Genomic DNA, 16,416 nt, shown 5'->3' on the forward strand with positions numbered 1-16,416 from the left:
AAATGACGATTTTTTTTTAATTCTATGAGTTAAATAAAAGTAAAAATACATTACGAGTAAGAATGAGTGAAATGTAGTAAATGTGTGTAGGGATCATGCAATTTACTGAGATAAAATATTAAGTAAGGAAAACTGCAAGCCTCTCCCAAGAGTACCAACACCCCAGTAGTAACCCACGAAACTCACTAGGGATCAACCAACCCCAGAATCCCTCTCCCGGACCATTAGAATGGAGGGATATATAGCGACCGGTTGAAAAATTCACGAACCAACGCCACCGCGGTCTTTTTTATCTCATCAAATATTGACTTGAAATGACGGGAGTTTGGATGGAATTACTCGTATATGAGTTCACACACACATTTATATATATACCTCTCCTATAACGGTACACACATGACTCGTAGCAGTTAAAAACGAAAGGAATAAATCGTAAAAAGAAAATGTATTCTTTTCTTTCTGGTATCACGTGATTTTTTACAAAATTCATTCGTATAGGAAACGAAAGTAAATTAAGTTAGACGTTCCCTTTTATTTGATCAAATATTAACTCAAGTTCTTTTTTGTGTATTCTAGTTACTATTTATATGGACCGTTTATAGATTTTTTATAAAATGCTTGGATAAGTTATGAACCTTAAAAGGGGGTGAGAATAAAAATAAATTTATAATTTTAACACGAAAACTGATTTTTAAGTCAGAATAATGCTTAATAATTTCTCCTGGGAATATGCAGAGAAAAAAACGATTTTTCGGCGCAAAAAATTTTTACTTGCCCTTAGAATTTTTTTGCATTATGAATTGAAAAGGAAAATTTTCTTGGGGCGATAACAAGTTTTCTTGAGCCAAAAAATCTTTTTTTTTTTTGTGTACGGAAATAATTTTTTGTGACAGCTAAAAATATTAGATAAGATACAGCTGGTAAAAAAGATACCTAATTGTTCTAATAGTGACGTCATCAACGGATCAAAAAATATTTTTTGGTTACATGTGCGACAGCAAACGACCAAAAAATATCGAAGTAACTTAACGAGCCATCTTGTGACAAAATTTATCATCATTTTAATTCGTACACTTACGGACTTCTCTCTAATTTTCAACAAATACTAAAAACAATCTTACCAAATAAATAAACGCGGATTTATAACCTGCCATTTATAGGCACTAAATGTAGTGAATTTCAAATATCTGTCACAAAAACTAATGTATTTATCTAGTACAATCGAGTCTAAGACGCTCGTGTGTTGGTACTTTTTGAAATTAGTGGTTCGGTTTGCACTTTGAATTAGTGAATATTCACTTATTTTCACTAATTCATGTTTAGAGAGTACAAACTAAACTTTTTTTTAGTTTTCTGAACGTCAGATTATAATTTTCACCATTTTAATAGTATTTTTTACCTCAAAGAACTTAAATAATTATTCAATTTCTCTAAATGAATTTACGATCCATTAGATTTTTCTTTATCATCAATTATTAATCTTTTAAAGTTAAACTTTTTTAAAGTTAAAAATATTACATGACATTATTATCTCATTCTTCCATCATAAGAATACATTTATAAAATTTTTAAGATGACCCAGAAGTGGAAAAATCAAGAGGTACTGCGTAAAGTGGCTTTTGGTGTCGTCCAATGCAATAAGTCATGATTTCCTAATGGAAACCGTCACTCCTCACCCTTTTATCCACCACCAGCAGACCAAATTCAATCTGCATTCAATATTGATTTCAATTCGATATCCTGGATTTCAATTTTTCTGTGATTTACTTCTTACACTAGGGACATTGCGCCACATATAGGGTGGAATGAGTTAGTGCATGTACATACAAGAGAGTCAGTAAAATCAGTGTCAACGTCAATCAATCCCTAGAGCACACAGGCTAGACCACACACTCTGCTCATCAACACATCTCTCGATTCGTTCGATTCATCGACAACCAAAATTTTTTATGTTCCAACATGATCGATAACAAACATCGAATCCTTCACCAATATATTTTTTCTATATCCATCTGGACATGTTATACTCCAATTTAACCACACAGTAAAGTGTTAAATTTTTTTTTAACGTTTACTTGTGACACAAGTAACAATAATAATGAGTGGAATGGGTATAAAACATAAAAAAAAATAATAAAAAAAACTCTCTCGTGTATAAAGTTGCATGGTCATGCCATTTACCTATCGTTTTACTACACTAGATGCTACTAAACGTGCAAAACTGTTCTACTAAAACGATTACATCGGTTTACGGTACTTTTTTTTTTATTCTTCAACACGATTTATCGATACCAAGAAAAAGTCGGTTAATGCATATAATTTTCTCCTTCACAGTACGCTGAGAAGAAAAAAATATTTTTAACAAAATAAATATTATTGATTCAAGAAATGACTTTCTCATGATATCAGCATCGAAACTTGAAGTTTCAGTCTCTACAGCCTGTCGAAACAAGCTAATTTCAAGCCGATGCCGCAAACAACTGCTAGCGAATTCGTAATTCAAAAATACCTTCATACAGCGGGCAGAAATATGCGTGTTTCTTCCCAAGGGAAGAAACACAATTGTTTCTGCCCGGTGTCAGTTTTATTTAATGTTCATTTGCAGCCTTATTACTCTCATTTGTTTACTTGTCACTTCAGTTTACTTATTTTATTTTTTAAGTGACACGTTTAATTAACCAAATAAAATTACTAAAAAATGAGTGAAAATTATATTTTTGTATTATTTACTATTTAATAAGTGACTGTAAGTCACATATTTCTCATTCTCTGACAGTTCTCCGCATCATCGGCTTGAAATTAACTTGTTTCTGACTGGCTGACACTGAATCTTCAAGTTCCGATGCAGGTAATTATGAAAAATATATTGTGTGACTCAGGATAAAACACGATTTCAGACTGCGTGTGATGTCAGCCCTCACCCTAATCTGAAATCGTCTTGTTTCATCCCTTGTCAGACAATTTACTGTATTAATAATCATCATTTAAATATAGTTATGTACCGAGAATTTATTATTTGAAGATCAGAATTGAGAAATTTGTTAAAAACATTTCAGCCCACAAAATTTGACATTTTGAATTTGAAAATCTATAGAAAATTGGGACACAGGCTACTGAGAAAACAAAATTCGATTGAGGCTGTGATCTGAGCTAGGATCGCGATCACCACAGGTCTAAAGTGATCGAAGATTCGAAATCATAAAAAATCTTAAGAGATTACCATAAGTTTGAAATCATTGACGATCCGCCGAAATTATTAGCGACCTTCAGAGATCTACCAAAATTTTAGATGTAAATTATTTTTTTCCCAGTATATGCACTGCACTTTGTGGTAAAATTTTCGTACTAAAAAAGCATATTTTACGCTGCTATAAAATGTTGTGTATTAAATATAGCGCTGAATAATTAAAAAAGTACTTACTGAAGCCAAAAACATTATAAATCCATAAAAATGTTGAATTTATTGCTGAAATATAATAAAGCTAACAAAATTCATTGCTGGTGACTGAAAAACTTTTTTAATTATCCTCAACGAATATTTTTTTTTAACTTTTTTATCAAAGGTCCCAACCAACTCAATGTTTAATATTCACTTGATAGGATTCAAATCTGTATCCGACAAATTTTTTTTATTTTTCCAGAAATCAACTTTTCCATAGAAAATTGATAAAAACATATTTTGAGTACAAATAAACGAAATATATACAAATTAAAAAAATTTACCTCGTTTATCTCATATTGTAAGAAAATTTAAAGATTAGAGACTCGTTAACGCGCTAAAAGTTCGAGGGGGTAAGAGAGGCTCTTTACTGTCAAGGGATGGAAATAATGTCACGATAAACACGAGTCAGAGTAGGTGGTAATTAAAAAGTTAAGCTGCAAAGCATCCATAGAGTAGGTGCTAAGACAAGCAAACGAACTAAGTTTAAGACTTATTCCTTTCTTTACTCTGTCGCTCTGATTCAAACTATAGTGCAGGAGTATCTCCAGAGAATATCTTGGTGAAGGTATTATATACCTATGCGGACTTTTGAGGAACAAGAAAAAAAAATAAATAAAAGACTAATACAAAGTACTTCAGAGTCGAGTGGAAGTAATAGGACAGTTTCAGTTTTCAATTAGCAAAGACACTTTCTCTTAACTGTTTAAATTCTTGTGTTTACTGTTCTCATCATTTGCACAAGTTAATAGCCCTACAATTACATGAAACATTTATAAACAAAAAAAAAAAAAAAAAAGAAATACAAGACATTATTAATATTAAGGAATTTTTAGGGATATGGAAGTTTGAATAAGAAGGAACAAACAAAAAAGTTAAAAATATAGCTGAGAAAGTTTGCTGAAAACGTCAAGACTTTTAGAAAGGGTTGTACTGCGCCAAAAGACAACTCGTTTGCTCTTGAGAGCACAGGAAAGATAGAAGACCTTTAGACTGAGTTTTCGACGAATTTACAGAGTTACTAGACTTTATTTAATTGGACAAGAAATGAAACTACTGAGTCTCCTCTTTTTAAGCATTAACGAAGGAACAAAAGCATAGAAAAATAAAAAACAAATGAAGAAAATGTTGCCACTGATTAGAAATCATGAACGGTTGAGAGACTTTTTTCGGTAAAAAGAAAAAAAGGATACTAATTTATCGACACTACTTGCCAAGACCTGCATTGCATTAAGTTTTTACGAGCAACACTTGGATTTATAGAAGTTATTTGTGTAAATACTATAAAATAAGTCCCATGGATATAATAAATTATTTTAATGGTTTTTATTTCGCGAAAGTATATTAATTTTCTACTAAACAGCAAGAGTAATTTATTTTAATGAATATTTTATAATTATAAATTAAAATTAATTGATTTAATTTTAAAAAATAAATAATAATGTTGAAATATAAATAAAGTAAAATTTTTCACTCGAGAGTTGAAGTTGGAAAATTAAATGGCGAAATTAACTGTTAAAAAATTCAAAGCCCGAGTTAACTTTTATTTTTTTTTCTTCGTCAAGCGAAACAGCTTTAATTACTGTATTAAATTTTAATTTATCCGGGTAAATCATTAAAGAGAATTAAACTTTCTTAGACGCTGTTCTTGAAGAGAACTTTCAAGATTTAAAGGCTTCTCATCTTGAAAGCTTGTAAGAATATTAATCCAAATATGATTTATGTACTCATATTTTATTATTGTGTTAATTAATCAAATGCTAATAACTTTTTTTTTTATTTTTATGAATAACGGAAAACAAGAAATCAATTTTATTAGTATTCTAGTGAGTAGTGCAACTCAATAACTGATGCTACCAACTATCCGGCATTACTCGTTTACGTCAGAAGATACTCATTCGTTGAAAAACTTCCGGCAACCGTTGAAACCAGCGCGTGAGTAGAGTACAAGTATAGAAGAACTATATATGTACATATTTTTAAAAAAATATACGGATTGTGAAAAATAAATAATTTAAAACCCTTGCCTGCATGTACCATGAACACGTAAAATATATCCAAGTTTTTCTGTATGATGATATTCAACAATATTTGAAAAAACCCGCGTGATTGTTTGTTCTGCGCCACCTATACTATGTCAATATTATAAAATCCAAAAAAAGGAGTATTTTTATTTAGCGCTGGGATTTTTAACGAATCTATTGGATCTAAATTTTTGAAATGTTTCACACACGCGTTAGTATGTCAGCCAAAAATTGCAGGTCACTCCTAACTACCCCTTAAGGGGTGACGCTAACCGGTTTTCAATTCAATTTCATTCACGGAAAAACGCTGGAAATCTAAAATAGAAAGTCTTTAGCGTTTTTTGAAACCTCAACAAAGAGCTAGAAATTTCGTATTTTCCAAAATTCTAATTCGTCTCCGAGAAAAATTGTTTTAAAATTCTCGTTTACTCTGCGAGTGCAACAAAGACAGTCCCGTTTATTTTTCTGAGTATGAGAAAGAGGTCCGGTAGTGAATCCCCTTAAGCAGTCAAATTCCATAAATTGTTCATTTTCATTGCACGAAAAACGCTCCGTTCTTTAGGTACATAGAAATTTTCATTTATTTTTATTGAATTCTACTTTTGATTTGTATTTAACATGTACAATTTAATCGATTTTTGCCTGTACTATTTTTTATTTAGACAATTTACAGTCTCGTTTTTGATCATTTTTAGTCTGGTTTTGGTCGCCTCGAGTTCAAAATCAGACTTTTTCGAGTTTAAAGACGACCAAAAACAGCTTAAAATTTTTATAAAAATTCAAAAACAGGTCGACTAGTCCAAATGCAGTCTAGTTAGACTAAAATCAGATCGAGTTTTTGAAACGGATAACGGATTTTGAGTGATCAAACAATTGCTCAGGTAAAGTAGATTACGAAAAAAGTGGAATAACAAAAAAAAGTTACTAGAACTCTCTAGAAAAATGAATACACCCCTCCCCTGTCACTACGTGAATTCGAGGGTAAAAATAGTATATATATACGTAGAGAGAATATGACTACCAGTTTATATTTTTGACTATAACTACTCTAAGTGTATATAATTCATATATATGCCAGTTTTGTGGAAAACGTGTGTCTCAAAAAACTCATCAAACTAACATTTTTCCAAGAGCTTTATTACAAATTCATTGTGGTAATAAATTTCATGTTACAACTTGCACTTGTCTACCTACTAGGTTCAACTTCATTTATTTTTAAATGTCAAGAAATAAAAAAACAAGTTAAATTTATGAAAAACACGTGTTCATGAATACAAATCATATGAAAAAAAAAAAAAAAAATCTATATATTTAAATATAAATAATTTTATTTAAAATATATGTATGTATATAAATACATATTTCCAACAATATTTTATTGAAAATGTCAAAAATATTTACCATGTACGCTAACAAAATAAGAAGTTATGTAGTAGTAGTATTCATAAGGTCAAATATTTTCTAAAGATATATAGAGGATGCATAAACATGTCAAATCGATCTCAATATACATGTCCCGGTATAAGTAACGTATTATATACGTCAAGAGTATCAAGTAAAGGATATACACTCTCGTTTCATCCATAACTGGTGGGTGCATATAAATATATATTATACACGATTTCACAACCGTGTAAATCTTACGAGTACTCTTAATACTTTACTATGCTCTAGGGCAGATAGGTAATATTCCTTGTGGCAAAAAATGAATCCTACATAGCCAAATACATATATAGCCTATGGTATTCCACCCTGAGCTCCAAAAAGAAATAAATTTTTTCTGCAGTAAATTTTTGTTTTATTGGCTTCTATATAGTTTATCGATATCGGTTTATTCCTGTATTACATATATCTTTACGTGTGTGTGCATGTATGCGAGTGTGTGTGTGTGTGTGTGTGTATAGTGACCTCTGCTTTTACCATTACTTTTTTAAGCTCAATAATGTATACTATATACATCTATCAACTATGAATAACAAATACATTTTTCAAAATTACTTATTCACATGCTTGAGATATATGACTATTTATCATTTGATTTCTGCACATATTTATTAGCAAATATTTGATTCATTTTTTGTTAATACGTCAAACGAAGTAAATATTTGAAGATAAGCAAATAGATGTTTCATATTGATTTTGGATAAATTTGTTGTGCTAAAGTTCACTGAATACTAAATTCAAATTCAAAATTTATCTGACTGATGAAGTTCGGATTTAACTTCTTCTTCTATGCATGTCAACAGTAGAAGTCTATTTATAAATATTTGCCAAAGAGCAATGAATTTCTATAATCACTAGCACTATATATTTTATTGTAATATTCAATTCAAAAAATTTATTGACGTTATGTTCAGCATGCGTGTACTGCTAGTTATTTAAGGGCTCGAAAATTTCGTCGGGACTCTCTTACATTATTGTCCCCCTTTTTTGGCAAGATTGTTACCCGGTCGACATTAGCATAGAATATTGTTGCGAGTGAGAAGGGGCGTTGCTTTTCATTGCTTTAAGACTCATGAAATGTTAGGGGTTATAACATACAACAACCGAGTAATTGAATCGATCCTCCATTTCTTCTCTTACTTCTTTTTATTCAACAGAACATAACAACGAATTACAACTTCACGCACGAGTATATCTATTATTGAATTTTCTGAAAGCAAGACAACTGTACAAATGTTCGCATAGTACCTTTTGAGTTGTATATATATATATATATATATATATATATATATATATATATATATATATATATATATATATACTTTGCATATTTTATCCTTGTGTCCGTTTGACAATATGTATTTATGCAAATTTCGAAATTTGATCGGGCCCTCTACCCATGTTGCTTCTCTTCATTCTATACCTTCTCTCATTTTACGTCTCCTATTTGTCGATCAAAATAATATTTCATATCAAATAGTATGTATAATATATATATTAGAAGTGTGCGAATCGAATCGAGTGGAATATCACAACTCGATTCAAAAATCGAATCGAATTTTCGAATAATTTGATAAATTCAAATTATTCATAACTTTTGGCCAAAAATAATTATCTCGTAGGTTCGTATCGGTGATCTATTTATCCGTGATAAAAGTATGCAGCCTTCTCCAATTATCCTTCAAGTCACCCTTAAGCAGTAGAATTTCATAATTTTTTTCATTTTCGTTGCGCAAAAAACGTTCTGATCTCAGGCACATCATGCCAACAGTAATCATAAAAATATTAGCAATCACTACACGGAAAGAAATTTTCTTCAAAAATTACCGTTAAATTCACTGTAATCGTGGGACGAATGGCACGACCTAATCATTTGTCGATAAGTGAGATAATTTTTAACTTTTTTTCAATAAATTTTACCGTAGTCTACTGTAAATTTTATTTGGTTTTCGATCAATTTTATGAATAACCTCAAAATAAATAAATTTTTCCGTAATTTTTAATTTGAAAATGGTAATGATAAAAACGCTGCATCATGTCCCACGATTACAGTGAATTTAAGGGTGATTTTTAACGAAAATTTCTTTCCGTGTATTAGCAAAATAAAAGATAGTTTTAATGATCAATTGCAAAATCGAAATGATAAGTGGACTGAGAAGTAAAATGATGATCGAATAACATCGTGTATGTCCTAGATTTCATTTATAGGCTTATGTCACAAGAGGATAATAAAATAATATCGACGAACATGTATGTAGCTAATGTTCAGGGGTGAAAATACTTTTATGGCATATAGCTGAACATAATGTGATTCAAAGAAAAAGTTTTCATGTCTTATGATTTATGATGGAGTGTCTTTTCCCCACTCGCAACTAACGTTGTTATGAGTGTTTTTGATCGACGCTATGACATTGTTTGTCCATCCATTAAAATGAGAATAATGATATTTAAATAAGGATCCATGATTAATCATCTGAAGTTAATGAAAAGAAAAATGATACTGTCACCAGAAGTTATACAAGACTTTATAAGTCACTTGGTAAATTTGATTAATTATGTATTATAATAAGATAGAACAATATTAATAATTATGACTATATTGATTGCTTTTTTGAGTACTTCTTAAATTTTCTTGAACTTACTGCACATGATTATTATTTCTGTGCTTCAAGCATGTGCAAAATAAAAAGATGACAACAACTTGAGGAAATTAGTAAATATAGTACTTCATAGTTTGCGCATCTGTCGAATCTCCGTTTCTCTGTCACGGAAAAACAAAGAGGGTCGCCGATATACACGTCTGTGAAATCCGAAACGCGTCGACGCGCTCGAATAATTGCATTTTCAAATCGTTACTATCCCTCGTCTGCTGTGAGTGCCCACAGAGTCAATTTTTTGTGTATCCCTTGGAATAGCCCCGGGGAATTTGGATCGCGTGCCACACAGTCCATTTCGATGTTTGTACCCCTCTGTATATATTTGTATTTTTTTGCACTACCTGCATTAAAAGCTGTATTTTTGGAATCCAAAAAATTCAGACACTATTGTTATTTATAAAAATTATAAAAACAGTTAATCAGTGAAAAAAGTTGGCATGCTAAATTGCTTAGAAGTTTAATATTTTTTATCGCAAATTGTAATACGATATATATATTGTAGGCTTTAAAGAAAACCCCTATAAAATTATGACTTTTTTACACGCTTATTTACGTGCACCCTTCACAGGTGCAGAGCATAAGCGCATCTGTTAGTATCACATATTGCGGATACATTGAGTCTCTTTACTACCCTATCAATCTATAAAACCGCCAGTGTGACGAACCACGACCCTTAATCGATGCATATATATCTTTAATAAAAAATGGCCCTATTTTATTCAAAAATTTGACTTTTTTTGTTTTATTATTATTATTATTATTATTATTATTATTTCTTAAGCTAAAGTTTTTTTTAAGAATACAGTGATGCCAAGTTGGAAGAGAGTTAAAAAGCAATTTTACGTCTCTAGTGATCAGGCCAGTTGTTGAATTGGTCAGCCAAGCCAGTAACACCCTCTCTTCTTCATCCCGGAACTAAAGCAATTCCGATTCAATCTCGTCGATCGAAATTCTTGGTGGACATAAAAAAGGGAAGATAATAATGCAAAAATAAGTGAAAGAAAAAAAGAGGCAAAGACAAAAATGAATACCGAAAAATATGAGTTATTCTACGTTATAACGAACAGATAATTTTATTCGACAAATTCTCATTTTCTGCTGAAAATGAATAACAGTGGCAACTAAATTATTCATTGGTAGGATAAAATACGATATTTAGAGATTACTAAATTTATGTATTGGACAGAAATCATAACAATCGAGTGTCTTTTTCAATGATTGGCAGAGGGTTGTAGATTCACTAAAAGGGGAGGGGGGTAAGTGTGTCGACAATAGATCGCTTAGCGCCAGAGACGTGTCAGCTGTCAAGGCATCGAAGGGCGGTCTCAGATGATTGACAGTTTTATAGAGAAAGCTCTTCACTCATTTGTTCTGGGATTTACGATCACAGATCTTGTCAATATGCGACAATCTCTCTTTCATATTTCGAAGCTTCAGAGATTTTAGTGTGAATACAATAAAATTTAATCCATTTCACAAAATAATACAAATTTGTTTTGGCTGTTGTGGCAAAACAGTAATTAGTGATTCTTAACACGTAAAATATTTATTTACGTCATCAAAAAAAATATCAAGTATGGTATTTTATGGGGGGACATCACAATGATTGATATCGAATCATTTTCTATGTGGTTTTATCACTCTGAAGCTCAAGATAAAAATATATATGTATATATGATGAAAGTACGAGGACACGGAGAGCACAAAGCCGTAAAAAAATTATTATCTTGTGTTTGATGTTACTACATGTGATACTTACTTCACAGTTGGAGTGGCTGATGTTGCTTAGATTGAGCTTGAAGACTTTATCCCTGAAAGCAAAAAAGTATAAAAACATGGTGAGAAATTTTATTAAAGCTTGAGGATTAGACTAGAAGTGAAATGACAAGTGGATGAGAGCTTGATATTCCACTTTATGACTTAAAATATTAGATAACATCATTCAAATTTTCATATAATTTTTTGTTTTTACTAATACTAGTTACATATGACTTGTACTTTGTACTAAGCCGATTCCTTACGGCACAAATACTTGCGAAAGTTTTAGGATTTCTATAAGCTTAAGGAAATAGCCTCTAGCTATGCTAAAAATATCATATACATTAAAGACAAGACAGTGATGGAGAATAAGGAGTGCTTGCTTTTTTTTAACCTCTCAAACTTATCAATTTTTTTTTCTAGAAGGAAAAACTAAAGATATTTCATAGCTTGCTCTGAGTTTCAAATTATAATTCATTATTTTTAAGGTAATTGACAAAGTATCTAAAAATAGCTTTAGCTTATAAACGTGTGGAAAAATCCAATGCCTAAATTATTAACTAATTTCAAAATTTAATATTACACTCGAGTATTCAATAAAATATATTCATTTATTTCAATGCCTGTATCGTAAATTGAAGCAAAAAGTTAAATTCACCAAATATGCGATTGATATATATATATATACATATATATGTGCACATATAATTTACCCAGTTTTGATCAGAAAGTGTTACGGTACATTAGCTTTAACGGCGTATAACTTTATTCCAATAGCCATTCGTCATCGACTTTCAATAAAAAACCAGTGAGATGCGAAAGAAGAAGAAAAAGAAACGGTAAGAATGACGCGCAGAAAGAAGCAGTGCTGCCACCTACATAACTAAAGAACGACCACAGTACCAACATTACTCTATTCATCCATAGTAGGACGTTGTGAAAAAGTAAATACCTAGCCGTTAGAAAAACAAATCCGACTCTTCGAATTCACCAAAACTTTTAGCTATACTTTCAAACTCGAGGAAACTTTTACGGTGTACGTGCTAGGAGTATTCGTACGAACGAGCTAACAGAGAAAGCGGTAAAGGATAAAAGTAAAAAATAAAATAAAATAAAAAAATAAAATAGTAAGAACGCGAGAACCAAGGCACGGAACCAATTTTACGGACAAAAAGTTGGTCGAACCAGCCGCGGGGTGGAGCATCGATTTCAATTTGGGTAGAAGGTAAAGATCGAGGGGCGAGAGAGAGATAGAAAATGAAAGAGAGAGGAATACGGTTAGGTGTCGAGATCGCTCAGAAGAATTCCTCAATCCTATACTTCTTTCCAACTTCGCTTCTGGAATTATAAATAATTACTTGGGTAAAAAAAAAAATAAAACAACTTTATCACGAAAAATCCTTGGGGTCATGTATAATTTATTATCACGTTTGTAGTCATGAATTACAAATTCTTTATATTATTCCACCATTTTTACGTGGTATATTTTCGATTTTCGAGAAATATTCAAGTGAATTACATTTTTTTTGTCCAAAAAGCTCAAACCACTTGGAGAAAATCTTCAATTGACACGAACAGAAAAATTTGAATTGAAAATAAATTGAATATAAAACTTTTTTAACGAATTCGTAATGTGCTTCTAGCAGCTGACAACATAGTTTCCACAGGAAAATATAAAAATTTTAAAGAAACAAAAAAAAATTCAAATAAAACTTTTTTTTTACAATTCTACTTTATACAAATAATATGACACATGTATATGTGTGCAATTTTTCGTCTTCTAATTATTGTTTTTGTCCATACAGACAATAACTTTAATTATAAATTGAATCGATTATTTCATTAAACATTAACTCAGAAAAGGTATAACGTTAACGTGTCATAAGATGACATTGTGAAATTCCAGACTGATTTTATTCTTTCCTCAATTCATTTTCTCGTTACCACTGAAAACCATAGGGAAATGCCTAAGAAGCTGGAATAAATTCAGTCAGCCACAAGAAAAGTGATAGATGTATGTGATTCTCAAGAAAAATTGTCTCGGCTGCAGCTCATCTTTCCATGAAATTTGCATCTACTCACTAGACAAAAATGTCGAGAAATGATTTCTCACTCTGCCAAGATGCGTTTCTACTGTCTCGATTTATCGCTATGTGGAATTTCATTTGCATGTATCTCGTTCTCGAAAAAATAATAGAAAACGTGGTAACAGCAAAAAAGCTGATTAATTTTTTCAAAATTGGAAAAAAAAGTTTTTTATAAAAGTAATTTCATATGGGAAGTATAACCTGATGATAATATGAATGAATGAGCAGTATTTTTCATCATACCTGCGCCGAAGGTTTAAATTCCTGACCTGTTTAGAGGGAAGAAAGTCGTTCTTTTCTCTTATGGGGAAACACTCACCTTCGGCTCGGGTAGGCGATTACACACACGGGTCGGAGTTTCTTACTTTCCTCCCTGGGTGTGTAATATACTATAATATGAATCTGAAAATCGTTAATGCAACAATCTAGTGTTTCTACACGATAAGAAATATTTAACGGATATCACTATGCCAGTATTGGCGTAGGCGCCATACTGTATGGTATCGAAGATTTTTATAGGTTGTAAAATTATATGCATAGATGATTCGACCATTGCGGGAATAGTAACATTGGCCATAGTTGTCGCGGACGCCGCAATGTCAGTATGGCCGTCGAGCCCATACTGTATTGCCGTATCCACATTGCTTCTGACAGATAAACCTTGTCTAACGACATCTATATAGTTTTGGTGGTAATACGATAGTTTACATTGATTGACACGCCAGAAATTATGGCGGGAAAAACTAGTAGCATTGTGCCCTCGGCATTGTAGTATGGCTCTCAGGCCATGCTGTTTCGCCGCGCCTGCTATGCATACGTGTGAGCAATACAATAGCTCCAGTTCTATACAGTATAGTAAATGAGACCATACCAGCATGGTGTTGAACGCGATGTATTTCTTACCGTGTAATCTAATCATACATTTTGTAATGATAACTATCAATATTTTAGATACCTCCGATAGCTGAAATTTTTTTTGAGTGAAGAAAAAAAAGTATCGTTAATAAAATAAAAATAATTCGATTAACTCAGAGGGTAAAATGTTGAATACGCTTTATTTTCTATTTCAAAGAATTCTATTGATAATTGAGAAAAAGGGATATCATGGAGGGGATAGTTCAATTAGCGTATTGTTAATCGTTAGCAAACTGCCGCGGGCGGGACGTAGTCTCGAATACTCATTATCAAAAGCATCACATTTCTAATTAACGAGAAGAACGGTATAGGGTCCCACTACCATACTATTCTAGGTTATCGATTTAACGCTGTAGTATAGACAGCATATAAATGAGAATTGTCCAAGTGATGGTGAAAGTAAACACGACTAGCAAAAGATTCTACCTTTTCTCATGGTAAAATTACTTTGCTCCTCGTTCTCACTACTCTGCAGGACAATTATTTACATTTAGCCTTCGTTAAATTGAAAATATATAAGAGTAAGTGAATTGAAGAAATGGGAAAACGTTGATTTATCTAAAATAAAAACGCAAGATAACCGTAAACGTTTGAAATCATTAGAAGGAACGTAACGTCCGTTCGGACCGCGCTCTACCATCGTCGGTCTTATCGGAATTCGATAGCCAGAGGGTAATAGATACTGTGGAGAAACTAAACTCGCACGTGGAACCTAGCCAGAAACAGCAAACGTTAAAACGGAAATGCTCATCTCTTCGGATGAAGGAAAATGCAATTTATCATTATTCGAATCCTGTTGCTTTTTATTGCTTTTTTTCTATGTTTCTATAAAGTTTTATCCATAAACTTTTAAAATTTAAGAAACTTTTTTTTTTATTTTACTAGAACTACTTTCATGTTTCTTATACCGACATTTTCTTTTATTCCAAGAGCTGTCCAAAAAATTATAATATAAAAAACGAATGTTTGCCCGCGGACATTAAATCCGCGACTTTATAATAATTTATTTACTTTATTTACTCATTTAATTTTTTTAGTACCATTGCAAGCGTGGGTGTGTTAACATACCGTTGTAATTATACACACACACACACACACACACACACACACACACACACACACACACACACACACACACACACACACGCACACACACACACACACACACACACACACACACACACACACACACACACACACACACACACACACACACACACACACACACACACACACACACACACACACACACACACACACACACACACACACACACACACACACACACACATACAAAATCATTTAAAAAAAGGGCGCGTTACTGATTTACAAAGTCGCGGATTTATGTACCTGAAGATCGAAACGTTTTCGAACAACGAAAATGAAAAAAAATGATGAAATTTGACTGCTTAAGGGGTAGTTTCGAAGTTAAGGGCTTAAGATTTTCGGCTGACATATTAGCATCTACGTGCAAAACATTTTAGAAATCTCGTAATCGAGTAGATTTTTTACTTTCCAAATATTTTTTTCGTAGGGCGAAAAACGTTACGATCTTCAGGTATATAGGGGAGGGTGGGGCAGAGCGGCCCCCTGAAATTTTGACCAAAAAAAAAATTTTTTTTTTTTCGACTAATTACTATAAATCCGATATGTTTGCGCATTTTTACCCCTGCGTATGACATTTGGGGCAAAATGGACAAGCCCAAAATTTTGAAAAAGTGATTTTTTCATATTTTTATCGTCAAATTAAAAAAAAATTATTATAATTCCACATATCTAGCCCTACGCATAACACCTGGGGCAAAATGGACCAGCCGAAACTTCCGAAAAAATTATTTTTTCATATTTTTCGGCCGTTTCTTTATGTAAGAGGCAAATTTGGTCACTAAAAATTTATAAAAATTAAATTTTTTTTTTTAGTTGATAAATTTTTGAAATAAAGTAAAATTATAGAATTGATTTTTTTTTTTATTAAATAACAATTAGTAATTAAGGTAATCGAGAGTGAACGATTTTTTACGCTTTAAAAAATTTTTTTCGAGTAATATAAAACCAAAAATAGTTGTCAAGAGAAAGAAATACATTCTTAATGA

The 16,416-nt window shown here is 31.7% G+C and overlaps 1 protein-coding gene across 7 annotated transcripts in view; it reads right to left on the minus strand.

The window, feature by feature from the left end:
- The window catches only part of LOC130664844 (semaphorin-2A), a 453,448-nt gene that overhangs the window by 32,434 nt on the left and 404,598 nt on the right, over positions 1-16,416 (minus strand). For all 7 annotated transcript variants that reach the window (XM_057465339.1, XM_057465102.1, XM_057465488.1 and 4 more), the window contains one exon: positions 11,323-11,374. In XM_057465339.1, coding sequence (XP_057321322.1) covers positions 11,323-11,374 — 52 coding nt within the window. The remainder of the gene's footprint in view (positions 1-11,322; positions 11,375-16,416) is intronic.

Source organism: Microplitis mediator, chromosome 1 (genome assembly GCF_029852145.1).
Source record: "Microplitis mediator isolate UGA2020A chromosome 1, iyMicMedi2.1, whole genome shotgun sequence".
Lineage (NCBI taxonomy): Eukaryota > Metazoa > Arthropoda > Insecta > Hymenoptera > Braconidae > Microplitis > Microplitis mediator.